Here is a 27,652-nt window from a genome sequence, read left to right as displayed (position 1 = left end):
AATAAACTGGATAGTGATCAAACTGGTGAGTTTATTAGAACAGGAGCATGACACAAAGGAAAGGAGCAGAGCACGAGGAGAGAAAACAACATCTCAAAAAACCAGAGAGATGAATGAGTTAAAGAAAAAGAGATTTAACATGTGCTGATAAAAAGCAGTGAAGAGACACCAAAAAATGATCAGGGACTACAAGTACAAATAGAAAAGCACAGCATCACTTTTAACATTGGAGAAAGCCAGCTGGGAGGACTGTAAGGCAGACAGACCAAGCTGTTGCATTTCAAAATGAAAACTGGAAAATTTAAAAAAACCCCAAATCCATCAAAAGTCAAACCTAAGCCAACACAGCACTGCATTTTCTCCCAAGTTCTCCTTCTTACCATTCACTGCATAATACTGATTCCAAAAAGAAGCAGAGGGTGTCTGCTCCATCTTACACTGTGTAAGGGAGTCCATTGTAGACACCATCCAGAATCACAAACATCAAAGAATGCAAGATAAAAAAAAGAGGAAGCGAATATACTCCCAGGCTTGCTCAAGACTCACTTTGGACTGAAGCAAACATACTGACAAGGTCTGAAGAGGTGGGAAAGGGATGGGAAAAAGCTTGAAATATAAAGCTGATGGGGAACAAGTAAAGTCAGCTAAATATGCAGGGTCACTTTTTAGAGTTGTGAAACTGTGCCTGCTAAGCAAGGGAAGAGAGCACATGAGCACACAGAGCTGGAGCCCTCCCCAGCTGCACTGTCAGCATGGGGCGCTTTTGCCAAAAAGTCTTTGTGATCTTTCCAAGTGCACAGGAGGCTGACACCAGCCCAACAGCAGGATGTCCCCTCCAAGGCTACCCTGGTTGTTGCCAAACCAGGATGACCTGGCCATCAGCATTCACACAGGTCAGCCTTCCCCCAAGACCTCGCTCTGCAGAAAAGATGCATTTTCGTCAGTGGGGCTGGGAAGGCTGATGGGAAGAACAGAGAATCATGGAGGGACAATGCTCTTCTGCTCCTTTCCTACCTAGGGACAGTCTCAGGATGGTAGGACATCACCACCACACCAGTTGCTGGCTGGGACAGGCAAACTTCGAGGTTTCCCAGAGATGATACAGTGACAAAGGTAGGACTGACCAACATCCTCTGAGACTGATAACCCCTCTCTAAAGACACAGTCTATTCTGAACTTCCCTATTTAGCAACCTATGGGGCTGGGCAGGCTGCTTGGCACCACCACCATCACCACTGCATAATGTTCTCATTCCCAGAACTGAGAAATAATATGTTTGAATTAATAATACACACTTATCACAGGCCTTGTGCTCAACAGCAAATTCACCCCTCCAATTCAGGGGTTCAATCACAGAGCCTGTCAACTCCCCTCCCTTCCCTAGTGTGAAGCAAGCCAACAGTTGCCTTTAAAAATAAAAGAAAAATTAGACACAAATGAAATAATCTCAGTTTTACATTTGCAGTAAAATTGTGACCACATTTTTTAACTCACAATGCAATACAATTTTCTCCAAGTCCTCTTTTAATTCCTGATGGATACTGCCTCTACAGCTGTTATCTTCAAGATCATTACAGTGTTGCACATAATTAAATGGACTGCAGCTTTATATGGGGAATGCCATGGTAACATTAATTATTTGCAAATGGTCACTGTCAAACACTGCATGGTGACCATGACACTCCATCATACTCTGAAGTGCTCAAACCTCTGAAAGGAGTCAAAGATAGTCTTCTTCATTTGTAATGGGTCCTAGCAGTACAGCAAATTATTTTTCTTTTCCCAAACTCACATTACAAAAACATAACACAGCACTTCTACAGCAGCACTTTAAACACAAGGGATGTTGGTTTTTTTTTCATTTTCACTCTGACTGGCTAAGAGGGAGTCTGTGCAGATCTTTAATAAGTTACTCATGGGTTGAATACATTTGGGAAAATGGATGATTCAAAGGCAGTTTCCATCGTAACTGGTAGACGCAGTTGATTCAAAAGAAATGGGAGTGCAGTCTGTGACGAGCAGCAGGACAAACATTCCCCACGGCTCAAATGAACAGTTCACTGCACTGAGAGCCAAGCATCAGATCCCTGTTTGTTCACCTGGGACTCCATCACCAGCCCTTTCGACTGAAAGAGTGATAATCTACTAATAAGGCCCATCTTTTTAGCTTTGTAGAATTTATCCAGTTTGTCCTAAATACAAATGAGGTCTTGAGTCTGAAATTATAGTTCAGCTGGTTGGAAGCCTGCAAGGAGATGTCTTTTAGGCAGCAATATACATGCATTTGCAATGCTGAATTTCTTGGGGTCATGGATCACCGTTTTGATCTGGTCTGCACAGCCCATAGCACAAAAGGGTCTTGTTCCTCGCCTGGGGCTCTTCGGTGAGACTACAGACACAAACAGCAAGAGTGGGAGCAGCAGACAATTTGATTTAAATTTGTGAGCACTCTTTTTTCCAATGTGGTGCTTTACAAAGGACTATAATGCTGATATTAATAGAACTGCAATATAAATACTATATTGAGACAATTATTTGCATTTTCAGTTTTGGAGAGAGGAAAATGTAGGCACAAACATGTTGATCAAAGTGATGAAGAGCAGTACTTTTTATTGCAGAAATAGAATATCTCCATTTACTTTAATCACGAGCTAAATTAAGACAAGAAAAAAATACTCCGAATGTTTATTATCCAAACTCTTATTCTTGCCAAAGGCTTGAGAATAAATTGATTACAAATACTGGAAAACACATTAAAAAAGTGATGTGACTATCAAGTCAAGACCCAAATCTGTAATTCAAAACACTCTTAATACTCCAGTTCTATGTATATAGGTCAGGAACCACATTCAAAATTAAATCTGAGCTCAGATTTTGAACAAGGTCACAGTGCCATAGGAAAGTTTCGGTACACGAGTATATGAAAGACTCATCTTTCATATAAATAGATAGCACAAGTCTTCATTAATGAGTGGGAAACGGTGTGTTATCTGTACCCTGATTATTGTATGCAGGAATGTAATACAGGGACATTCAGGAATGCAATAAAAGGGACAGAGCATATGAGATAGCAATAATAATGTTGCTTGCAATGGGGAAAAGGAAGGCTAGATCCTAAAGCCCCTAAAAATGCAAGTGTATTCTCCTCTAAAAGTGAAGGAGATCGTGAGGCCAAGGTCCTTCCCTTCAATAATTTTTTTTATTACTGCTGTCTTCAAGCAGACATTTGGCAGGACAGGTTGAGATCCACCTCAGAAACCCGTGCTCTAACTCTTAAGTAATAAAATCTCCTTCATCTGCTGGCACCATCTGTCCCAAGGGACTGCTGGATTTTGTCAAGTAGCTTGTTTGCTGCTGCTCCCATTTTTGTATCTAATTACAGCAATAGCCATGGCTGGTGTTAAAAGATTATGAAAATTTGTGGGAAAAACAAGGACATTCAAGAAGCTAGGCAAACACCAACCATTCCTAGTTGAAGGTGACTGTATCTAATTAAATAGCAGAATTTCTTGGCAATTTTATACTCTCTCTCTTTCTCCAGAAACTCAGCCCCTTTACCCAACAGATTTTAAGAGAGAAGGAAGAGCAGTAGAAATGCTTTTTTCTGTTTTCTAATCTCTGTTTATAAAAGTCCATTTGTATTCCCATGCTCTAGTACAAGCACAAGATTTCCATAAATAAAACATTAAATGCAACTCTTCTGCTTTCACTTTAAAGTTAGACTTGTACATATGTGGTATAGTAGTAGGATGACACAGCAAGTGGTATAGACTGCTCTGAAACAACAAAATAACAAATCTTCCCTTTACATCACTGTATTTTTCCCTTTGCACAGTTTTAAGAAAGCTCTCTCGAATGAGCCAAGGATGCTGAAATAATATTTATTTTGAGAGTGATAATCCAATTTTCCTAGAGAGCCTTCATTAAGAGGAATGGTCCCAGACAGAAAAGTAGACTTAGGTATTCCCAGGACAAAGCTAATTGGAAATCAGATCTGATTTTCAATTAAAGACAGATTTTCCAAGGTGCTCAGACCCTGCATCTGCCCAGAGATCTTTCTGGATCACAGCTACAAATGTAACCGGGTGAGCCTGTGAAGGGCAGCAGCTGAGGGAGCAATAAACTGGAGGTTAATAAACCTGGTCCAGCGCTGCAGCAAGGCTTGGGTACATTGCACCTTCAACCTGAGCTTAGCATGACTTGCTAATACTCACATACTTCGGTGCCCACGCTGACCTTTAAATAGTGCATTTTTCCTTCCAAAGTGTTTACTCCTGATGTATTTCTGGAGAAGAGCCACAGATTTCCTCAGCACACACTTTGCTCAGCTGAATGAGCCCCTTTCTTCATGTTTCTCTCCATGAGAACATTCTGTTAAAAAACCAAATCACCCCAGCCCATTTCTTTCTACCTGGTCCAAAGGGAATATTTTTTTTTTGACCAGGACAGAGGATTTGTGCTTCCACATAACTTCCTACCACTTTCACATGGCACCAATAATTTTCTGTTTCTACTGGAAATACCTCTCCCAATGCAGACTCAAAATACATTTGCTTTTTTCAAGGCTGAGGAAAAATCCACTTTTGTGGTTTACAATCATTCTGAGATTAAATACTGCTCTACAGCCTTTACCACCATCCTTCCAATACTCTGCTCTCAATATGCATTAAGATGCATATATAGTGTATATGTTACATACACACTGCAGTTTGTGCATTTTTATTTTAAAAATGCATTTGCTTTCAATTTGTGGAGAACTGCATTTCCATTTGTGAAAAACTGCATTTCATCCCATTTATTCTGTCCCAGCCCTCAAGGTCATCCACTTGTTCCTGGATGATTTCCCAAACTTCCTCTGTCAGGACAATGCCTCTCAGCATCATGGCATCAGCAAATTTTAACTTCATGAGCACACTGCTATGATTTGTGCCAAAACCCTTTCTGAAAATTAAAAAATACCAGTTTTTAAGAATGAGAGCTGAAGGTCCCTGCTTGCAACCCCATCTCAGCCAACCCAGCCCTTGCCACATCTCTCGAAGCCAGCCCCTGCTCACTTTCCAATTTCCTAACTCACCCCCATCTTCTTGTGTTAATAGATCCCTGCATGGACTGTATCAAATCTTCACTCAAGTCCAAAGAGATGAAATTCTACTGAATTTCCTTGGGGTAGAAAATCAGTTATCTTATCAAAAAAGTTATTAGATTAGCCCGGCAAGATCTATCTTTAGAAAATCTGTGTCACATTTTATCCCATTTTTTCCCTCAACAACATGTCTTTAATCAGTCTTTGCTTGAAAAAACATTCAGAGGCCTTTCACTAACAGCCTGGAATTTTCCTTGGATCATTTCTCATCCTTTTCAAATGTTGGGCATCACTATTATTAATCCTTAGAGTTATGGCATCACTCCAGGCTTTGTTAAAAATATTTCCCTCTGACCCCCTGATTTTGTGAGGCAGCTTTTTCTCATCATTGGAATCGAGGTTATTTGGTCATCCTGATTTGAGTGCATTAAGCTGCATAATTTTCTCTTCTTTTATTACTGTTTTTCCATTTTCATAACCTTCTTGCTATTATTTGTTTTTCCTTTTCCAACAGGATTTTCTCCCCCCAAACCAGAGGCAAAGTATTCACTAAAGTTCTTGGGTGGTGGCCTCTGTTGGCACTGGTGGACACATCTCACACGTGTTCCAGCATCTTTACATCCTCCAGGATTGCCACGATATACTGCCACCAGAAATGAAGCCCCTGACCCTGATAAAAGGCACAGCAGCCTTTGAGTTGAGCAACACAGGATGTTCCTCCCCTTCTCTGTTTCTCTGCCATCAGCCTCCAGCCCCCAGATGCAGCATGCACCAGTGATCCTCCCCACCACATGTCTAACACACTGGGGTTTGTTTCAAACAAACATCCCACAGAATGGAGGAAGGAAAGATGTGCAAAGAGCCTCTTGTGTTTAGCTGGAGCAAGGGGAAAGGGACTCCTTTCAGATGTGATGATGAGGAGAAGCCAACATCTGTTTGCAGCCAGATAGTGCCTGTGCAGGCTGAGCAGTGATGCTACCTTATTACAACAGAAAGACAGGTCAACATAGTTTTTACCACCAGGCCCCTTTCAGACAACAAATTACCTTCATGCCTTCAATAATAAAAGGTCTAGGATAGGTAGCAGAGTACCCCATTCACGATTCATGTTAGCAGAGAGCCACCTCACCTGACTACATCCTGCTGCCTCAGGTGGGTATAGGTGAGGCTTTACTCAAGTGTGCTGCTCCCACTGTGACAATATCCTGGACACAACTCGGCTTTCTGTCTCAGTGAGCTGTTGTGCATCCAGAATTCAACCCTCTGTGAAACCTATCTCCTTGCAAAAGGTGGAAACAACGGGTCTGCCTAAAGCTTTCACTCCTGGGGGAAGGTGAACGCCTACATCCCTGCTCATCTCCCAAAGCTGGCGAGAGGAAGAAACTTTCTGGGACATCTGCTGCTGTAAAATGAAAAGAGATCAGGAAGGAGACAAGCAGCTCCTGACTGATTCCAGCTTCCTTCACTCCTCTACACAAAGCAAGAGCAGCTTCTCTTTCAGAAGAGGAAAACATTGCAAGAAATTAAAGTGATGGGTTTCTTTAAAAGGCTCAGAAAAAGGGCAAAAGAGGAATGAAAGGCAGGAAGAAAGCAGGGATGATTTACAAAGCCACAGAACGGGAACCTCAGTGCTGGAATATGTGATTGTGCTGGGAAGTGTCACATGGATTTTCAGGGAGACCTCCATGCTGTAGCTCAGATAAGAAGCTGAACATTTGGGTTTTATCCAAACTGATCCTGAACTTCATAGCCTTTGAGATCTTGCCAATCTCTCCCTCTCTGCATATGCATGTTTTTCCAACGTGGAAGCTGATTTTGCTTTATCACTTGCAATGACAGGTTATGAACCAGCACTGTGAAATGATGCAGTGTCACCTGGGACCATGGGAACTTTTGGGTTCAGGTCTCTGTGTTTCAGGGACTAAAGAAGACTGCTACAAAAAGACTAGAAATTGAACCATTTTCAAGGTTCCACTTAATAAACCTTTCCCATATAAGGCACAAAATTTATCAAGCTAGCTGCACTTAAAATCCTCCAGCTTCCATCCGTCATGCAGCTTACTTGAAAAGCCATCCCCTGCCAAGTGGATGTATTCCCTCTCCCAGTGTTAAAACTTATGGAATTGATGCTCCTTGAGGAGTTAAGAATTGGAAAGGCATCCTCCCTAATAGGGAGGAGTGAAGGGTTGGTGTTTGGCTTATGAAAATCAGGAGTGCTGAGGGTCTGCTGGAATACAAATAAAAAATTACAGGCTGCAAAGTTCCAAATTAACATCCTGATGACTCACATTGCTCTTCAGAAAAGCTCAGTCTTCCCTTTGATCTCAGGATTACAGGCAGCCAGGGACTTATTTGCAGCTACGCAAAGAACCTGCTGCACAACACCAGCAGTAGGCACAGACCTCAAAATAAAACCCAAGGTACACAAACAGTCATCTGCCAGCACAGCAGAGAGATTGTCATTTTGGGACATCAATGGATGAATCCAGCCCCTGCAGTCAAATACAGGCATACTGCAAAGGCTGGTCTCTCTAAAATTTAGAATTTGTCTCAGGAATAATTTTCCCTTTTCATTCTTGTCTGGTTAATCTCAGGCTGTGCTCTTCAGGCTCATTCCTACTTTTAAGACAAGCAGGACAACAATCATTTGTATTCTTTATGAAATTAATTCTTGATGGCAACTTTAAACTAAGTGCTGATTTGTTCCCCATAATTAATACATTCTTCTGCAGTATAATACAAATCTCCACAAGTTCAAATTATTCTGAAACTTCCTAATAAAAACTAAAATTGCGTAACAGTTGTTGAAATTTTTTTAATATATATATATATGTGTATACATATACATACACACCGTCAAAATAAAATTTTGGGTCATATATTGTGGGTTTTTTTTAAACCACAGGTATTTTACTGTATCTACCTTAATTTTTAAGACAGAGCATATAAAATAGAAACATTATTGCCTTATTTGCAGTCCTACCTAAATACTTGGAGAGGTATTAAATTAATTGTGCCTTTTCAGAACCAAGTAGCAGGTCTTCAGACAGTGTGTAGTACCTGTATCTGTGAGTCCTGACTTTTCAGTAGGGACACAGAATGCAGCACTTCTGGAAACGAGGGCCATGGTGGGCACACCAAAGGGAAGCAATTACAGCCAAGGTTTGAAATCTGAAATGCTCATGATATGGCTTTTGAAATTCCATATATTTTTTCAATTAAAAATTGATTAGCTGTGACTATAAAAAGCCTATGTAGATCTGGAAGTGAAGTATTATACTCTCTGGTGAAAGAGCACGTCAAGGCCAGACTCAAGGGAAGGCAGCTGCTCCCATGCAGGTCACAGCTAATCATGTAAATCAGTCCTCTGCTTTCTGTGTTGCAGGAAAGAATGCATCTACTGCTGTATTGAGAGGCAGACTGCTGGAAATTGGGGTTTTGGTACATATTTTGAAGCAACAGCAGTGAATCATTACTGCTTTGGCAGATTCAGAATGCCTTTTCATACGAACATCAAAGCCAAACATATTCTTGACTCCAGAACAGTCCTAGAACGTACTTTTATCCAAGTACATAATAATAAGGCAAAACAGACACTAAAAACATATCCTGGCAATAAATACCTTAAGACTTCATTAGAAAACCAAAAGGTCACATCTGAGACACGAAAAAGTCAAATTATCTAGGCTGACATTTACAAGTAATTTGAGTTGACATTAGCATGAAAAATACAATTTTACTCTAAAAAGTAGTCTTACCTCTAAGTTTAAATGTGCCCTTAAGCATTAATGCTGAAAACAAAGCCCTGAAAAATATCTGCAGCTCTGCCAATTACATTTCGGTATTTTATAGCAAAGCAACATGAATCAGACAATTAGCAGAAGGTTTCAGCCCCTCATTAGCAAACAGAACCTAATAGGAAGAAGGAAAAAAAAAAAACCAAACCACCATGTAAGCTCCGATGAGCAGATTACGGGCTCGATCGAGCTGTGAGATAGTCAGGCACCCATTCCCACGCAACCAGCTTATCCACGGATGTGAGCAAATACCAGGAGCTGATTTTGCGACACACACGGTGAGCACTGGAGCATCCCTGCGCCTCCCAGGCAACAACAGAGCCCTGCGCCCACCCTCCAGCCCGCCGCTCCCCAGGAAAGAGAGACACATCCCGCACAAAGCAGCCCATCTGCATCCCGGGGACTTACTTCAGCTGTCGGGGCTCGCAGTCAACTCCCGGCAGCAGGAGCCGGGCCGCCTGCCGCACGTCATCGCTGTCCACCGAGAAACTGCGCCGGTGCCCCGCGTGAGCCACCGCCACCCGAATCCACTCCATCAGCGGAGGCAGCACGATGAACGGCCTGCGGAGCACACACACATCAGGGCCAAGGCACACTAGCAGCATCGCTACAACAGGTAGAGAGGAGCAGAGAGCAGGGGGGTGCGGGTGTGTGCGTGTGCATATATGCGTGAGAATATAAATACATACAAAGAGAGAGAACAAGGGTAAGAAAAGAATGGGAGAGCAAGCCAGCTCAGCAATTTTCAAATAGGTCTAAATCAAGATGTCTCATCCTGTCTCCAGGGCAGGACTATTTGGAGAGTGAGATTTATGAGCCATGCTCATCCATGGGGCTCTGTGAGTCCTCCCGAGTGGCAAGTCCTCCTCCCATCCTTCACATGTGCAATCCCAAAAAGAGGACAGGAGTCTGGCACAGGACCACGTCCCACTCCGGCTGATGCGCAGGCCTGGGTTCTCTTTGCAAGAGGGACAGGAGAACAGAACAGACCTGGGCAGAGAGAGGGGATGCCCCAACACTGAGATGCCAAGGATGGAGAGGGAATGCCCCAGGCAGTCTCCAGCATCTCCTGCTGATGCGATGGCACCTTGTGCTCAGTGCTGGAGTGGGGGATGGGATTTTGCAGCCAACGTGAAGGTTAGCTGTGAGCGAGGTCAGAAATCAGAAACCAGAGTGCTTGGTCTCACCTTTAGCAGTATCAAACTGCTACACCTTCGGGTGCCAGCTCTTCTGCCAAAAAACATACAAAAGTGTCCCCAAAAGTGAATGCTGGGATTCTGGGCCCACCCTCACAAAGTCTGAGCACTATCAGAGACATGGTCCTTCACTCTACAATACCTGGACAGCCCCATCTCCCAGCAAGAGCTGCCCAAGCTGGAGATGAAGCATGCAGCACACAGCTCACTCCATCTATGCTAAGAATTATTTGGGAACCAAGAGAAAGATGCCAAACCACAAATAAAAACCATAGCTTCAAGTCATGTTTCAGAGGAAAACTAATAAAGTAACTGCAGCTGAACACCTTGAAGGTCACTTCAAGTCTCTTGCTTGCCTTTCCTTCTGCGGTCCCTTTTCATGGAGGAAGGGGGGAAAAAAAGCCTGCATTAGCTGCAGAGTAGGCAAATATTTTACATTTTAAATGTACAACTTTACCTCAAAAAGTTATACCCTGAGAAAAATTATTTAAGAAGATGTTGACTCTGGAATATTCTTTTCCTATTTATAGCTCTTTATGCATTTATTTCCCTTTATGAGGACTTGGCTTTACATAGCTCTGATATTAATATTCTCGAGGGGGGATGAGAGCCTTCAGAAGTGCTGAAGGACAGAGAAGCCCTGAGGCCACTGACTCTCCCTAGGACACTGGGTTCCCAAATCTCACAGGCACGTAAATGAACAACCTCTTTTTGAAATATGACATCTTTGGCTGAGTTGCCACTTCCACAGTTTTTCTATTCCAACACATCACTGTCACCTCAAGACCAGGCTGCATTTGTTTCTAAGGCTTCTGCTCTCCCCAGACCTGCCACGGGCACATAAGGAGGCAAGTAAGGACAGAAGATCATCTCCCACAGCTCACACAAAACAATTTCCTAGCCCAGCTCATTTGTCATGGAGTGGTGGGAGCTAGAGGAGGAAAAGGGGGGAAGCAGGGATGTATTTGTTCCTGGAAGGTGACTGCTTCCCAGGTCATCTTCAGAGCAGAAGGGACCCTCTTTTGAGGCACAAAATACCTGGGAACAAGTGATCAGTGAGAGTTTTTTTCATCACTTGCTGAGCAGACAGCAGAAGGGAAGATGCAAATCACACTGTAAAATTGCATGTAGTTACAGATATAACTTGGTTCTAGGAATAAAATTAAAGGAAAACTCAATTCAAGGTTATGTTTTGCATGAGTGAACACAGTTTGGATCAGAGAAATGAAGACAGGCTTGTACAGCACCTTCCTGTAACATCTGCTGGGCAAACAGTAAAGCGGAGAGCTGGGGCTGAACAGGGGGCTCAGAGGTTCACACTTTTTCCTCCTCTTGTGCAGGACAGAAAGTCAAAAGTCTGCCCCACCACAGTAAGGAGCAGAGCAAATAAAACTATTTACAGGAACTCAGATAACTGCACTATAAAACTGCCTTTTTTTTTCCCTTTCCCAGTCTTGCAAATTTCAACAGAGAAATAGAAATGAGCATGGCTATTTGGTGCAATAAATCCCAAGAGGAAAGGGAATCAGTGTTCTGCAGAAGCAGGGAAATTTTCTATAAAGTCCAATTTCAGTCCCTAGATGATGATATGGAGTTTGCTCACAACATAATACATTCCTTTTTCCAAGGGAAAAAAATCATCACTGCATATCTCAGCATGTCAGGAAATTTGTATTTTGAGAAGAGAACCAAATATGGCTGAGTGCAATAGGTTAAAAATACCCTCCAAGAATCTGTGCACCATGTGAAGGGCTGGGCTTTTTCTTTTATATATTGTTTGTGTGCCAAAGAGGAAAGAGGAACACAGAGTTATAAGGGTGTGATAATCCACAAGACAATGTGACATCAGCAAGAAATATTTCACTTTTCAAACAGCACTGTGTGAAAATGGGTTAGCCAACTGCATCACATCACTGGCATATACACAGATTTATCTCTGGTACAAAGGCAGGTACCAACCAGGAGAATTCAGTAATTTTGTGTTCCAGAGCAGACACAGAGCACATAAGTCACCTAGTTACATGATTTGGAAGCACATGCCTTAATTAAACTAATCTAACCATGCTGCTCAGCTTGATTCTGCCTGAAAGATATGGGAAATCAGGAGCAGCTCAGCTGCTGCACAAGCACCTTACCTGGGCTGCAGGTGAGTGAGTGCTCTGACTTCCTCCTCCAGCACTTCTCTGTACCTGTGCTTAACTTTAAATGCATGCTTCCATCCTCTAATTCCATGCAGTTTAAGTTAAGCAGAGACTTAAAAAAAAAAAAAGAAAAGAAAAGCTTTTTGGCACAGACTTGTATTTTCCTGAGCTCACATCTAACTGGAAAAACATGCCAGATCAGGATGCAGGGAGAGGTCTCTGCATAGAGCAACTCACATCCCACACACAAGAGCTGGGGAGGCCAACACAAAGCACATCCCCAAAGGGTTGCACCCTTCTGGGCCCTGTTCCCCCACCCTTGGCAAGGGGGCAGCTGGCTCCTCTTGGGGTGTGCCTTCTCCTATTTCATCAGAAAAGACGATTATGAGTGCCCCACCAACCCTCACATCTCTGGTTCCTCTTCCCAGCAGCATCCTCCCCTGCTCCCTCCTGCCAACCAGCACACCTCTCACATCTATTTTTGAACAGCTCAAGGTCCCATAAGTTCCTATGCCTTGAAGCCATCTGCAGGTAGCGACACCCTGCTGGCACTGCCCCACAAGGGACAAGTCCTCCCTGTGCTGGCTATCAGAAGTCCTTGTCCCCGCTGCCTTCACACTGCAGCTCCCTGCCAGCACCCCCGCTCTAGAGTGGGGCAAACAACCCCTCCCCACCCCATCAGACCTCAAACTTATCTCGGTTTTGCGGGGCTGATGTCTCCAGAGCACTCTGAATTACAGAATGACTCATCAGAAAAGCAGATGTTATGGGGGGGGAGCCTAAATGTAATCATATGAGGGGTTCCCTAAAGCCTGCACTCCCTCCAGAGCCACACACAGCTTTCCTGGGCTGCCCACCACTCCCCCTCCCTTGCCTGCTGGCACACAGAGGTATTAAAAATCCTGTCATGCATATGCAATAACTCAGGCTTTTCCATTATTATTAGCAGTAGTAGTAGTACTGTTACTATTGTTATGGTAGCACTCTACCTGTACGTAAACAGGAGAAATTGTCAGGTGGAAGACCATGAGAAATTGTGCGCCATAAAATGCAATAGGATGCTTCATTATTTTTGCATGGGTCTGTGAGAAGATGGATGAAGCTCCTGTCTGGACACCAGCTGCTGTAATGCCAGATTTGCAAAGCACTAGGGCCAGCACTCTGACAAATTCCAGCTCCAAATAATCCCCGGCCCTGGTTTCTCACAGTTCCTACCATCTTTGCAGGGTGCAGAATCCCTGCTGGCTGCTGACCAGCTTCACAGTCCACCCTCTGCCCAGAGCAGGTCCACTACACACGACCACTCTCTCCTTGATTTCCAGCAGTTCCTCCCCTCACCAGCTGCTCCCTCTCCCCTACAGAGAGTGAGAACACTCATCACCTTTGAATGCTCCTATAACATAGGCTCACAAACCCTGGATGGGCCACCAGCCCCTTGTTCCCAGCAGAGCCTACAGCGTGCACCAGGTCCCAGAGCTCATCAGTGCACATGAGAGATTCCCAGACAATCAGAGTGCTCCAAGGAAAAAAAAAATCATCATTTCAAGTGCAGCACAACAGCCTCTTTATTTCCAGGGGCCTTCACACTGCTCTTCTCCAGACACCGATGGAGCCCTTGCCCCAGCACATGCACTCATTCGCTGCCTGTATTAAATCAAACTTTAGGGAGAGGACTGGCTTTATAGCCACAATGGGAAGAGAGAAATCCCTGAGGTACAATCCTATTGGATGTGAATTCCCACAGTTATCTCCTGTTGTCCCTGCCTCAGCTAACCCAGCTGTGAAGGGGACGCAGCTGAAAGACCTGACCTTGCTTTAACTTGGTTCAATTGCTACAATTGCTTCAGAAGACGTGTTTGCAGGATTCTTTGGCTACTGAGGAGGGTGGTGGTGCTGTAGGTGTGGAGTTTCTTCCCTCACTCCAGCCAAGGATTGCTGACTGCCAACCTTTATGGATACAACAGGCAAATTGGTACACAGAGGTCGCTGCTGTTTAAGTTTGCAAAAGCTACCAAGTAAAAGTTAAAGATGCTTCTCAGAAGCATAAGGCTGTATTTTTACATGAAAAAGCCTTTCTAGATAAAGGTAGGGAGATGTTTTTTCTTGCAGATGTGAGTCAGCAACTTTAACATTGTAAAAAGCTCTTTATATTTGTTTGGTTTCTTTATGTTTTCATGGGTGGTTTTTAAAGAAAATCCCAATATATGAATTGAGAAGCATCTTAAGTTCTGACAAGTTTTCACTAGGAACATATGATGAAAATATATATGCAATGCTAGTCCATTTTTACCATTACTGAAAGATAGAAAAGCACGCGTTTTTCCAATGTAGAGCACGTATTTCAGACGGGTTTCTGGCCTGCAAAACTCATTTATATTTACACCATAAGCTACTTGTCTTCAGAGAGAGCAAATATTTTTTGATGCCCTCAAAAAGCTGCCAGTCCCAATCCTTCCCAGAAACTCAGCAGTGCCAGCTGATGCTCCACGTGAGTTCATGCAGCTACTCTGCCACCCCAGAAGCCCAGCTAAGGGTGACCTAAGCAGCAAGTTTTGCATCTTGTTCAGGCTGAAGGATCAAACCTCCCTGCTCTCACACGATACCTGCCTCATGAGCCTCATGATACCTGCCTAGGCAGAAGAAGGATTTATTCTTTGGCTTTTGTGCACCAAGACAAAGGTGCTCCAGATTCCACGAATGGGTATCTGCACATCATGGGTTTGAATCCACATCCAGGGCTGGAATGAGCTGTCCCTGTTACCTCTCCTGCATTAAAAACATTAATGGCCAAGACTTGAAACACAACTGAGTCAAAGTGATGACTCAGGCAGCAACCACAAAAGGCAAATATTTCACTGGCAGTTTGGACATTGGATTTGACACGACTGGCAATGGCATAAATCCCTGAGGACACACAGCATTCAGAGTGCAGCACAGAACAGCCTGGATACCACGCAGTTCTCACAGGGCTGCATGCAGTTTCCTCTATTTAAAAAATCCTATGGCCGTCCCATGGGCAGCAGGAGTCCAGCCTGATAAATTAGATGCAGAATACAGACCCAGCCCAGCAAGGATATTGCCATGGAACAGCCGAGCTACAAAGAATGCCTGAACTATTTCTTGTAACATGTGCCATCTCACACGCTGCAGGCAGCTCCAGTAACACTGATGGAGGGATTTCTAGGAAATGGGAAGTATGATATTTAGCATGCAAATCTAGAGGACTTAGGTAAGGGTGCATTGGGATTTCTTTTCAGTGGTTCCAAGTGAAATCAACCCTGCTCTCAATTTTGACTTCAGCAAGGCTACAGCTTTACTATGTGAAGTTTCCAACCAAACAGTGGATAAAAATAGATAGGGTTACTTGGGGCTATGGCATACTGGCACACCAAGCATGTGTAATCCCTTCTGTATATACAGGTTCATTCAGGTTTCATTGCAGGGCTCCCATATTCCCAGTGCTTTACTTGTTTTTCATTAGAATTCCTCACCACTCTCTCCACTCTCTTCTGGTCTTTGCTGAAGACTGCCCTAGCCAGGGAGTCTGTACAACATAATAATTTAAACCAGAGACACTTTTCCCTAATTCTTTTACTGAAATTTTTCTATAGGTGCAATCTGTACTACACACATGGCTGTAGCACTTACAAAAATGCTCTGAAAGAGTTAAAATTATTTTAAAAATTATTTTAATAGCATGGAACACTCCTCTCATTAGAGGGGCTGCATCACATTAATTAGCCAGCTACACCAATAGCTACCCAAAGCATGAAACAAAATTGAGGTGACCCAAACTCTTTCCATTAATCATGAATTACCAGAGTCTAAAATTTGCAGGTGTATGCATGCGCAGGGAACATATACCTTTTTCTCTGTGTGTCCGTGTGAGTGTGCAAGGCAGGCAGAAAGATGAGAAGTAAGCAATAACAGCCCATGGGAGTTTCCTAAGGGACTGCTCCCCACACAGGGAATAATAGTTAAGGAAAAGTGAAAAGAAGGTTAAAATCAGACACATATCCATCAACTCAATTAAGACTGGAGGAGAAAAGCTAACAGCTGGCAGGTGGTACAATGCTCCTCCAAGGTGGAGCAGCAGAGGAAGCACTGGAGAAGGGACTTGGCTGCCTGTGAGCACAACTAATGGGTGGTTCTGGACTGGCTGAGCTGCTGAGCCACAGCTTCTCAATGAGTTGTTAACGGGGAACATGGCAAGTTAGGAAGTAATGAGGACTTTGTCAATACAGCTGTGGATAAAAGTGGGTAAGGAACCACTTAAGGAAAAACAACATCACACAAATCTGCAAGTACACATTCTGCACTTTCCGGTGCTTAAGAAATTACTTGCAATAATTTTGGAAGCATTATAGAGGCTGACAAGCAAACATAACCACGGGACAGATCTTTTTATTAAGCTAGAAGCAGCAAGAAAGAAATCTTAACAGTACCCTCATCTACAGTTCTTTTTGGTTTTTTTTTTAAATTCTCAGGAAAGCAAAAGAATCACAAACCTAAATAATCTGCAGCCTCCTGCAGGTGGAAGCACTGGAGGAGCACTGCTTTTGTAGGAAACACCAGCACAAGATAAAAGGTTCCAGCACATCCCAGCTGGGTGCAATAGGGAAAGGGGATCCCACAAAGAGGTCCGCCCTCTCCTTGTACCTCCACGCCTGACAAAACAGCCATGGTATCCAGGGTCACCAGAACTGGCTTGTGTTGGTGCCAAAAAATCAGAGAGTCTCAGCCAAAGTGGCCAAATTGAAGGAATATGAGTTTGGGGTGGGAGGGGATCACACATCCATCTTAGGGTTGGGTTTGTCAGCATTTAGGAAGTGGGGAATATTTTCCAGGTTTTCTAAGCAATTCTGGCCACTCTCCACTCCTCCCCCACAACAAGAGTTTCACTATATAATCATTTTCCCCTTTCATTTTCTGTAAAGATAAACACTATTAAAAACATACTGCATTCTCATTTCTTTATCTCCATGAAGAGCAAGCACAGAGAAATGCTCCCTAGAAACAAAATGTCAGATTTATTCAAAGGTAAAAATCCCTTTTTTATGTGTCCCCCAAGGCTCTGAGGGAGGTACTGCTTTCTGAGCTGGAAAGTGCTAAGCCAGGCAGCCACCGTACTGGATTTCCCTCTCATATCCAGCCTCTGCGCAGAAGGACATGTACAGCCTTTGTAGCTCAGCCTGATTCAGAGCCAAAATCCAGGTGGGCTGGAGATGAGTAGGAAAAACAGGATGGTCTCATGCTGCCATCAAGCCCTGCAAGTGCTGGGAAAATTCTTTGGCTGCATCACACAATCCTCTCTAGCCTGGGCTTGTACTGTCAGGGAGGAGGGGGCCAAGACAGTAGCCAGATTGGCTTCACAAAGAGCCAAGGACAACCCCTATTTCATGAAAATACTGCCTCTACAGCCAGATCCACACTGTCCTGACTTCTCTGCACCAGCACAGACACAGAGAGGCCAAGGACGGGGAAAGATGCCTGGACCTTCTTGCTTCTTTTTGGGCTTCTTACAAAATAAAAGCAATTGCTGCAGCTGGAGAGCGAATACAGCAACAGATATGTCACAAATCTTGCAAATATTCTGCATGTAAAAGTGTCATGTTTAACAAACCCATCTCCCTGCAACTCACAAAACCCCATCATGCAAACCGAAACCATCAGAGATAAGTCATGGGCCACAAGGCATGACTGCCTGTAAAAAAACAAAATATGGGAAATGGGTAGGAAGGCTCCTCAGAGCACTAGTGATAAGTCAGCCTCACTGTTCTCCTTCCTGAGCAGCGCAGGGTGCTTCCATCCAGCTGGTGAAACTCCAGAGCTCAGCTCCATGGGAATGTCCAGGCTCACACTCAGCCCTGCACCGCTCCCACTCTGGCACTAAGGACTAATGCGTATTTGATTAGGCAGCAGGAGATGTATCTGCTCCTTCCAGAGGTGACCACAGGCTCTTGGCAATAACACCGAGTACTTGCTCTGGCCCTCGCCGCACGCCGCAGCCGTTCACTGCCCTGCCAAGCGAAGGCGTCCCGCCAGACGGAGGGTTCAAAACAGAGGGAACAACAATCGCCTTAAATAATCAGTATTTCTAGTGCTCTAATGAAGAGCACATGTATTAAGGCAACCTCAGAGAAAGGAAAATCTATTAAAGCAAACACTGAGAGTGATTTTCCAAATATCCCGGCCCTTTTTCACTTTTGCACAGCAAAGTCTGAAGAAATCATACAAAACCAGAGGCTTAGCTTTATTCATCCCTATATTTCCTCCGGTTCCCGTGGCATTATTCCCACAGATGAGAACTACAGATCAGGTGAGTATATTCTAATTTTTTTTAAAAAAATTTTGTGCATACTAACCGCTCCTGGACATGAGTTAGGCTTTCCAAAATAGCAAGACTGGATGACAAATCATGAAATTAAAAACAATTTTAAAAAATAGAGAAAATTCCATATTCTTGTCATTTCCCTTCTGGTTTTTTTCATACTTTGGAAATAACAGAACAAAAAGTGACAACATGCTCACAGAACAACCCAAACTTGAAAAGAAACAAAATGCCATCCAAAGGCAAATGGCAAAATTCCCAGTAACATCATTAATGCCAGAATTTCATCTTGTATGCTCTTCTGCAACTAATAAAAAAAGTATTTCAATTAAGATATCATATTATATACCATTTGCAAGTACACACATAATGAGACCCTCAAATGCTGCTTTGGGATGCAGACCTCATCCTGCAACAATAGCCAAGCCCCACATGTGCAGATCAGAGTTTGGCTCACATGTACACTGCCATACATACTCTGGGATGTAAATGTGGAGCCCAGCCTGACAAACCAGCTTGCATTTGCATCACCACAATACCTAAAAATTCACATGCAGCATTTTCTAAGCACCAGCCACTCCTCTCATCTCTGTACTGGGGCTGCCTGCTTTAGGGCTGGTGAGAACATGGCAGGGAAGCAGCAGAGCGTGCCCCAGCACACAGCTGGAGACATGTTTTAAAAGAGGGTTTGCTGGGCTTTTCATGGGAGATGGATTTATTTTCTTGGTCAGCAATCTGTCCCCTGGGCTGGCCACCCAGCCTGCCAGCTTCAGAGGCACCTCCTTCTCACCTTACATCAGACCCTGAGTCAGGACAGGGCCAGAGGACACCTCCCTGGCCCTGCCCATCCCTGGAGCAGGGACAAGAGCTGGCACTTACCACATCCCTGGCCAGGGCAGCCCTGAGGTCACTCCTGTGCCCCGTTACTCAGTGCAGCAGGAGCACAGCATCTCTAATGACTTCTCCTTTCTACACACTACTCTATTCATTTTCCACTTCCCCAGTCACAGCTGCTGAGCCCTATTAACACGCAGAGGAAAAAAAACACACTTAAACCCAAACCTGCTAGGCCAGAAATAGAAGTTCTCGTTTTCTTTTCCAAAACACAGAATAGCTGAGCAACAACGAAAGGAAAAGGAAAACTCTCCCAAGCACATCTGGAACCAATTTGCTGTCTGTAGCCACTGGGTGTCACTTTTGATATATATTGGTTCAGCCACGCAGCAGTTCGGGGAGAGAAGCGGATTTCAAGGAGGTGATCCCAAAGCGAAGCAGACTGCTCCGCAGCCTCTTGCACACAGGCTGTAATTAGCAATTAGCCAGCCAGGCTGATTTATTAACAAAACATCCTCACCACGACACCGAGCACCATGCAGAGGCTCTTACCTCTCAGTCTGCAGCGTGACTTTGGAGGGCTCCACGTTGGGGTTTTCCCACTCCATCTGTGGACAGTGCATGAAGTAGCAAAGGGTGTACAGGGCCTCTGGCTCCCAGTAGAAGGATCCCTGCTTCTGGTGCATGGGTGTCCCGTTCCCGTGCTGCTTGGCATTGAGGGGCTGCAGGTGGTGCATCGCTCGAGACACCAGGTCACCTGGAAAAAAGCAAGAGCCAGGTGAATACCAGGCTGTTCAGCTGCCTCTCCCAAGTTGCAAACTGAAAGGCAGGCTGGGTTGGTCTTCCCTTCCATTTAACCTCACATATGCAAACAGTAGAGGCTAGGACAGGATTCTGGGTGTTACTCATCACCAGGCTGAACTCTTCCTGGTGGTTTACCTGGTGTGGTGTGACATACCCAGGCTGCAGACAAGCCCACAAAGGCCTGCAGGAGATGTGTTTCTGCCAAGATGGTGGTGTGGGCAGCATCAGGCTGGCCCATCTCAGCACCATCATGAGAGCTGGCATGCTGAGCTAGGACCACACTTACGTACTTAGCAGCTTTTGGAGGATGCCAAAACCCCACAGCCCCAAAAAACGACCATGCAGGGTGCCACCAAAAGCTGCATGCTCCTGGTCAGAGGGGCAGTGAAATCCAGCCCCTTGGAATGAGGAAGGAGGCAGACAGATAACAGACAAAGCACTGCAGGAGGATGCGAATGAGCACATGGGTGAAGAAAAAAAGGGGAAAATATTGCTAAAAGACAATATAAAGAATGTGCAACCAAAATTAATTTTTTAAGTCCAGGCTAGGCCTGGAAAACTTAATGTTAGCAGAAAAACAAAACCTGTGAAGTAGGCTCACTTGGCCCCCTAGGTACCCAGAGCACAGAGGAGGACAAAGAGGAATATTCTCATCATTCCCCCTGGACCAATTTAGTTTGGGGCACTCCCTTCACAAGGCAGATACAGGAATCCAGCCACAAGTGGAATGGGATCAGCAAAGCCAGCAAGTTAGACTACCAGGCAAATACATGGGCAAGCAGCAGTGCAGTCTCTTAGCACAACACTGATTGTAACTAATTAACTAAAGCATCTCTCTCGGAGGCAGTGAATTTTATGTCTATTGACTAGTGACCACTCTATCAAAGGCAGGGAAACAATTGTGGTTTAAACTGCTTTTTTTTCACATGTTCAAATCACTCTGAGAGTACTTTTGGGGGAAATAAGGATCTCAAATCAAATCAGTTGGTTTGTTTTAAATTAAAATCTGAGCAAGAGCCCTTTGGGTCATTCTTAAGCTATACAAAAGCAAGTGATGAGAAAAAGAGGACATAATTTTCCACTGTGAAGAAGTCACGCACTTTCTCTTACTAGCTTTTCCCAAGTGACCACTGAGCACAAACTTGGAAGAAAAAGTTTAAGATGTACACCAAAGTAGGAGCATAAAACCAATTATGGGGGGGATAAATAATGAACTCCCAGGTGAACTTAAAGGAGAACCGTGTGCATGGCTGAACTACAGGTTTTTGCAAAGTCACACCCCTTTGAACACCTCTCTCCAGCCTGACTCACACAGAAAATGCTGCTGCTGCAGTGATAATGTGTACCAGGGAGAACAGAAGTGCCTCACTTAAAAATCTCAGCCCAATCCTCCAAAAACATAGCCTTAAAACCATGAAGAGAAGAAAACCACTGTCATGAGGAAACTTCAGAGTCCATGATTTCAGGGTTTTGACACAAATTTTTTGCTTCACTCTGCAATATTCTTCTGATTCAAAGCTTTCATTTAAAAATAGCTTCTGTCTTTTCCCTCTGCCAGGAAATTGCCATGATAGGACCAATGTTGCAGCCTTGCATGCTCATAATTTCCAAGAGAAACTATGCATGCGGAAAGTATGCAGGATCAGGTCTGCAGAAGAAACAGATGTGCCTCTGAGATGACTCCCCAGTCCTGCACAAGGCTATCTGCAGACAACCAGAAGCAGCAGGAAACTATGGGACCTCCTTCACTCAGCCCACTCTAGTCACAGCAGATGTGCACTGCCAAGTCTAGCACAGGCCAATTTAACTGCTAGCAGCCTTGTTGATAGTAAACTTCTCCCTTTTTCTCCAGAAGGCAAAAAACTGCATAGAAATGCTGGCTGCAACATCCAGTTTTAACAATAATAGCAAAGGCAGAGAAAAAGGGAGACACACACTAAATTCAGCCTTTTCAAACCCAAGCCATTACAGCACTAAGCACATGGGTAAAGTTTAGCACACAGTCAGTCTCATTTCAGTGGACTGAGACAGCAGGCAGTAGAGAATGCCTCTGACTTCTGTCATGAATGATGAATAAAAATTAAGATGAAATTTCATCCCAGATTCTGGCAGCAGCATTACTTCACCCCACTCCTCCCTGAGCACTGGGGTGATGTGACCTCAATGGCATGCCCAGGACCAGAGGAAGCTGCACAGTGAATAAGGAGGGAAAGCAGCAGCAAGAATGATGTGAGCAGGACGGGCAGCTGAGCATCACTGCTGATGCAAGGAGGAACTCAAGCCTTGCTGAAAGGTGAAGCTCCAATCCATATCAATATGACCAGGAGTTCATCCTTTTATGCTGTATTTCCTCTAGTGCTTCCTAAAAACCCCAAAACAATTCATACCATTAAAGCTGAATTAATGCTTTTTTATATTTAAGCCTCACTTAATTACATTATACCAAGAACTGAGAGGTTAGATCTTTGTTTCACCTTTGCTATGCTTTCTCTGGTCACATTTGAAATAATTTTTACATCAACAATTATTGTAACATTTCTTTACCAATAAGTTGATTTACTTCTTTGGGTCAACTCAAAGCCTAAATAATCAATACCTGTAAAACACTGAGCTTCACAGAGAAGAGTAAGCAAGCATAAAAAGCCCCATTATATTGGTACCCAATGGGCAGAGCTGTAGAGGAAGGACAGGAATCACTGCTCTGTTTTATTCCACAGCGTAACCTCCAACAATCCAATACATGCCCTAGTGCCCTTTGCCTCCTTCAGCCGCATCCAGTTACAGCAACAATTCTCCAGGGCAGAGACAGTGCCTTAGTATATCAGCTCTCCAGGATCAGTGCCAGGAAGGCACAGGGAGCTGACAGGCACACGCACACACTGCATACCAGCACTTAGGTAAACTCTGTAAAATGTAGCACAGTGCAACATCTGGTTGTAGGTGTGCGTGTGTGTGTTGTCTTGAACCCCTACCAGGTTTTGCTCCTTCTGTTGTTCCTTGCTAATATGCTTCGCTTCTCCATTTCCTTCCTAAGAATGTACCAAGAGTTGAGACTCTGATTCCAAGGCACCCCAAAGCCCACAGATGTGAAATCAGCTTCATGATGGGACTCACTGGTCTGCTCTCCAGCAATCAGCCAACTCCAGCCTCATTTGGGAAACCCAAACTACACATGATCTCCTTGTCAGCTGTAAAAGCTGTGCTATAGCTAAACAATGAGGGCAACCTTGAATTTATGACCAAGCACAGAAAGATAAGCCCCCTTCACAAGTCTGGGCCATCCCTTCATCAGTGTCAGCCACCTCGCCGTCCAGGGCTGTGCTCAGCAGGTTACCTGCTCACAGCACTGCTGGCTTTCTGCTAGTTTTTTGGCCCTGAAAATATGTCTCAGCTGTACCAGCTGAACACATCTGAAAGGCCGATAAATTCCTCAGTGCATAATTTCCAGAAAGAACACTTCTAAAATAAAATTCCCATCAGCTGCACTGACCTTGTGACTCCGTGAATGAGGTTCCTGATGGCTGCAGCATCATGACCCAAGGGGCTTGGCAGGGATCCCTGCCTTGCCCTCCACAGATCGAATTCTCACCCTGCACCACCACCTGAAGAACAGACTGGGGACCTGATCTGCCTGACAAGAGAGTTTGCCAAGCTCTCTATTTTGTTTTAAAATTAAACTCAATGAAAACTTCCATGATTTATGCAACATAAGCCAAGTGAGCCAACGCACAAACTGCTTTGCAGGCACAGCCAGAGAGATGAAAACAACACATTGTGCAGGGTAAACATAAGAAAAAAGAAAAAGAACAGCGAAGTGGGGGGACATTTCAGGACATTTTTATTGCCAAAGCTCAGAAGTCACAACTAGAGGACAGGCTCCCAGAGGGCAGCAAAGGCAGCAGCAAGCCCCAGGCTGACACTGCCTTGCAGCCTTGATTCCAGATGGGCAAGGGCTCCAGGAATGCAGATCCACACTGGAGCTTGTCAGCCCAGAGGAGAAAGGCTGTGCCCCGCACACCAGCTACCAAAAACCCAGGAAAGCAGCTCTGCACCACAGTGTGTGCAGAGCTGCCACTGCAGCTGCCGGCATTTCACCCTGCCCGTAACTGAAGCAGGGCTCGCCCACTGCTGCTGCTCTCAGTTCAGCACGGTAGTGAACGCAAGGTCCGCATACATTTGATTTAAAGATTGAAAACATTATGTAATGTGCATGCTGTGACACAGGCCTGGTTTAAGGCAACACTGAATATTTAGGGAACAGCTTCACTGACTTCAAGCCACAGATATGATGTGACAGGCCAAGCAAAGCTGCTCCCATCTGCATGGGGGTGCAATACAACAAGAACATACACCATGCAAGTGGGCAGCTTCAGCCTAAGTCCTCTCCACAGTGACCAGTGAAGCTTTTTTTTTAATATGGTGTTTGGCTTCAGTAAAAGCTATTATCACTGCTTTTACTATGTTAGAGCCTGGTGTTCAAAGAATAACACATCTGTTTCCAATTTTGTACTGGGGAAAGGGGCAGAGGAAGGCAAAAAAGAAAGAAGAGAAAGAAAATGACAGAAACCCAATGCCCATGTCTGAGAAGCTTCCTGTGGGATTTTCTGATCTATCATGATGGACCTGATGATGCTATCCTATCCCGCCTGCCTAGGAGCAGCCTAACTATTTTCAGACTGAACAACTACCAGAGCCAAAACCATTCAGCTGAGTGAGTATGCCTGCAGAGCCACAGCCCTGACGTGAATGACACGGACAGATCCTTACGCAGCCCCTCCTTGTGACACCTACCTTATGTTTTTCTTGTTCCAAAAGCATGTCATAAAACTACCTGAACAACTTAGCAATGTCATCTTTGCACACTGAAAATGAGCCACACAATTCTTTGACCTGTGTCTTTCCTCTGAAACCCAGGGGAGAGAGAGGAGCATCTGTTTCCACTGCAGCTGTCCTCCCACCTGGTACCCTGCTGGGACACTGTGAGAAGCAGCAGGAGACCATGTTTTTAGCACAACAGCATTGTGCAGGTAGCACCCATCAGTTTGGTAATGCTGGTCTGGTCATCCTTCCAGCTGTCCTTGACTCCTATGTGTGTAGTCTGCATTTGAGAATCATGCCCTGCAGTGGGACATGTTAATAGCAGCAGCATTACTGCTTTGCTGTGCTTCCTGAGTGAATATTTCCTTCTGCAAAGAGCAGGCCATAGCCATAGGCAAGAGGTGTGTCTGTCTTTCAGAGCCCTTAACAACCTCCTGTGTCCTGTCCAGACCATGAAAAGAAGGAGTATGCATCAGGGAGCTGCATTCTAGATGCCAACTTCATGTCATGGTCAGTAGACTCCCCCCTTACAAGCATGTGAGCCAGGTGCAAAACTAATTTTCTTGACCTAGATTCATTTCACACTTCAGTACAAAAGTCCTGGATCTATGGTTTGCTCACAACCAGCTCTGGGGAGACTGTATTGGAAGCATGAATTTATAATCCTGACAATAAAGCACAGTCTATTTAATCAGACTGCTAGCTGGTAGCCACAGCCGTCCTGCGTCCTTCCCAAAGCGCAGCTAAGTCTCTTTCCCTTTCTATCTCCTGTTGCCTCTGGTTTCAACACCCAAGGGGCACATTGGTGCAGTTCATCCCAGCACACACCTGTCAGCACATCACTGCAGGTGAATATGAGCAGCTGAGCTGTGTCTCCCATGCCAGGTCACCCTTCAGCCACCCGAGCCATCCCTACACTCTCAATTCCAGCTGCGCTGTTCCTCCATGTTCCTCTTCTCCAGAAGTACATCAATCTCCACTTTTCAAAGGTAGCTGAGCCAAAACTGCTTGAGCAAAATCCATCCTCAAATGATTTATTATGAGGTTTTCTATTGTTAACTGAACACTACTCATCTATACCAGGAAAGGAGTGTGTGCAGAGACAGGGTGGCTGCACACTAAGAAGTGTGCAGAATGTATTTCACAGTGTGCACGCTCCTAGTACAAAGTATCTTCAAACATAAAAGTTGTTCTTGGCACACCATATATTCCAGATTTTATTCCAGCTGCCTCAGGCTGTGGGTGTGCTTGGGGTGCCATAACCCACAGTCAGTGGGGCATCCAATGTGCAATGAAGTCATCATTGACCTCACCTTGCAAGAATCTTCCCCGGCTCTGCCATCTCTGCTGTCCCACACTGTGCCCCTATCTGCTACCACAGGCAACCCTTTCTTCTCCTAAAAGCCATTCATCTCTTCCACACAAGAGCAAAAGAAGGAACTGTGGTCCCAGACTCAGAATTGAGAAGACAGGACCAGGATGCAAGCAGCCCATTTTCTGGCAGTGGCTTCTCTATGGCCTCCCACAGATCATTTAATCTTTTTATCTTCTCTTACCCCACTATCACAAGAACCTTCTATTTATATTACAGAATAAGTGTTTGCATGCAATTTAGCATTTGCAAAGCCTTTGAAGACTGATAAATTAGGATTGGATATATCCCATTAAAAAGCCACAATAATAATTAAACCCTCTCAAGTTCACATACCTATTATAACAACACTTACACGTTTGGACTCTCCAATCCAACATGGCAAGCGTGATGTTTGTGTCTGATTCCCCTTAAGCTACATCAACTTCAAATAAAACAAGCTTTGACTCGGATGAGTTATTTGTGTGCCAACTTAATGCAGAGAGCCTTCACTCTGCAGAATACCACTTCCTTATGGACATGATTCCTGGATTTTATTTGGCCTGATATAGGCCCATGTCCTTAAACAAAATTTGGGACCCCCATGGCTGAGCAGGCCAGCTAAGAGTGCTCACCCCGACCTGGCCAATTGCCTGTGCTCTGCACAGCAGGGACAAAGAGGACTGCAGAGAAAGGAAAATGCCATTTGAATCCCAAGTGTGCTGTGATGCAGGGATTCAGAGGGAACAGGAGTCTGTACCTTAAATGTGGTGTACAATGGAGAGTTCTGAGGGAGTTCACATTGGTGTATTGGGGAAGGCAGGTGGAGGTTGGAGCTCCAGCCCTCCCCAGCCACCACAGCGATGCCTTTTGCCGCTAAGCATCAAACCTGAGTGGGCTTAAACACAGGAGGTGCAAGCCCTGGAGGAACAAAACCACCCTGGGCTTGTCCCCAGGAAAGGCCATGGTGGTTAAGTCTCATCCGTGGAGGCAGGCAAAGAGCTCCCAGAGGAGCTCAGGACTCAGACAAGCAACAAGACAATCTGCCCTTGCTACCCAAGACAGAAATCCACCGCCTTGGTTAAGAGGGCAGTCAAAGCCTGAGTAGGGTGTAACCTGCTATTTTCAAATTATCCTCCCTCACGCTTCATCTCACCTGATAAATAAATGTATTGTTTTATGGCTGATGACAGCGGGTACTAGGGGGAAGAGAAGAAAAGCAAGATGTTGTTTGGGACTATTAAGTAACCCACAACCCCTCCTGTGCACAGATGCAGACAGTGAATGGATGCTGTAG

At 44.6% G+C, this 27,652-nt stretch overlaps 1 protein-coding gene across 2 annotated transcripts in view; it reads right to left on the bottom strand.

Annotated features, from left to right (window-relative positions):
• Positions 1 to 27,652, bottom strand: part of BTBD11 (BTB domain containing 11) — a 162,976-nt gene that overhangs the window by 36,737 nt on the left and 98,587 nt on the right. For both annotated transcript variants that reach the window (XM_041481698.1, XM_041481697.1), the window contains exons 3-4: positions 19,935 to 20,139; positions 9,289 to 9,441 (exon numbers count right to left, since the gene is read on the bottom strand). In XM_041481698.1, the coding sequence (XP_041337632.1) occupies positions 9,289 to 9,441; positions 19,935 to 20,139 (358 nt within the window). The remainder of the gene's footprint in view (positions 1 to 9,288; positions 9,442 to 19,934; positions 20,140 to 27,652) is intronic.

Source organism: Pyrgilauda ruficollis, unplaced genomic scaffold (genome assembly GCF_017590135.1).
Source record: "Pyrgilauda ruficollis isolate IOZ18807 unplaced genomic scaffold, ASM1759013v1 scaffold56, whole genome shotgun sequence".
Lineage (NCBI taxonomy): Eukaryota > Metazoa > Chordata > Aves > Passeriformes > Passeridae > Pyrgilauda > Pyrgilauda ruficollis.
This window is presented reverse-complemented; position numbering and strand designations above follow the sequence as displayed.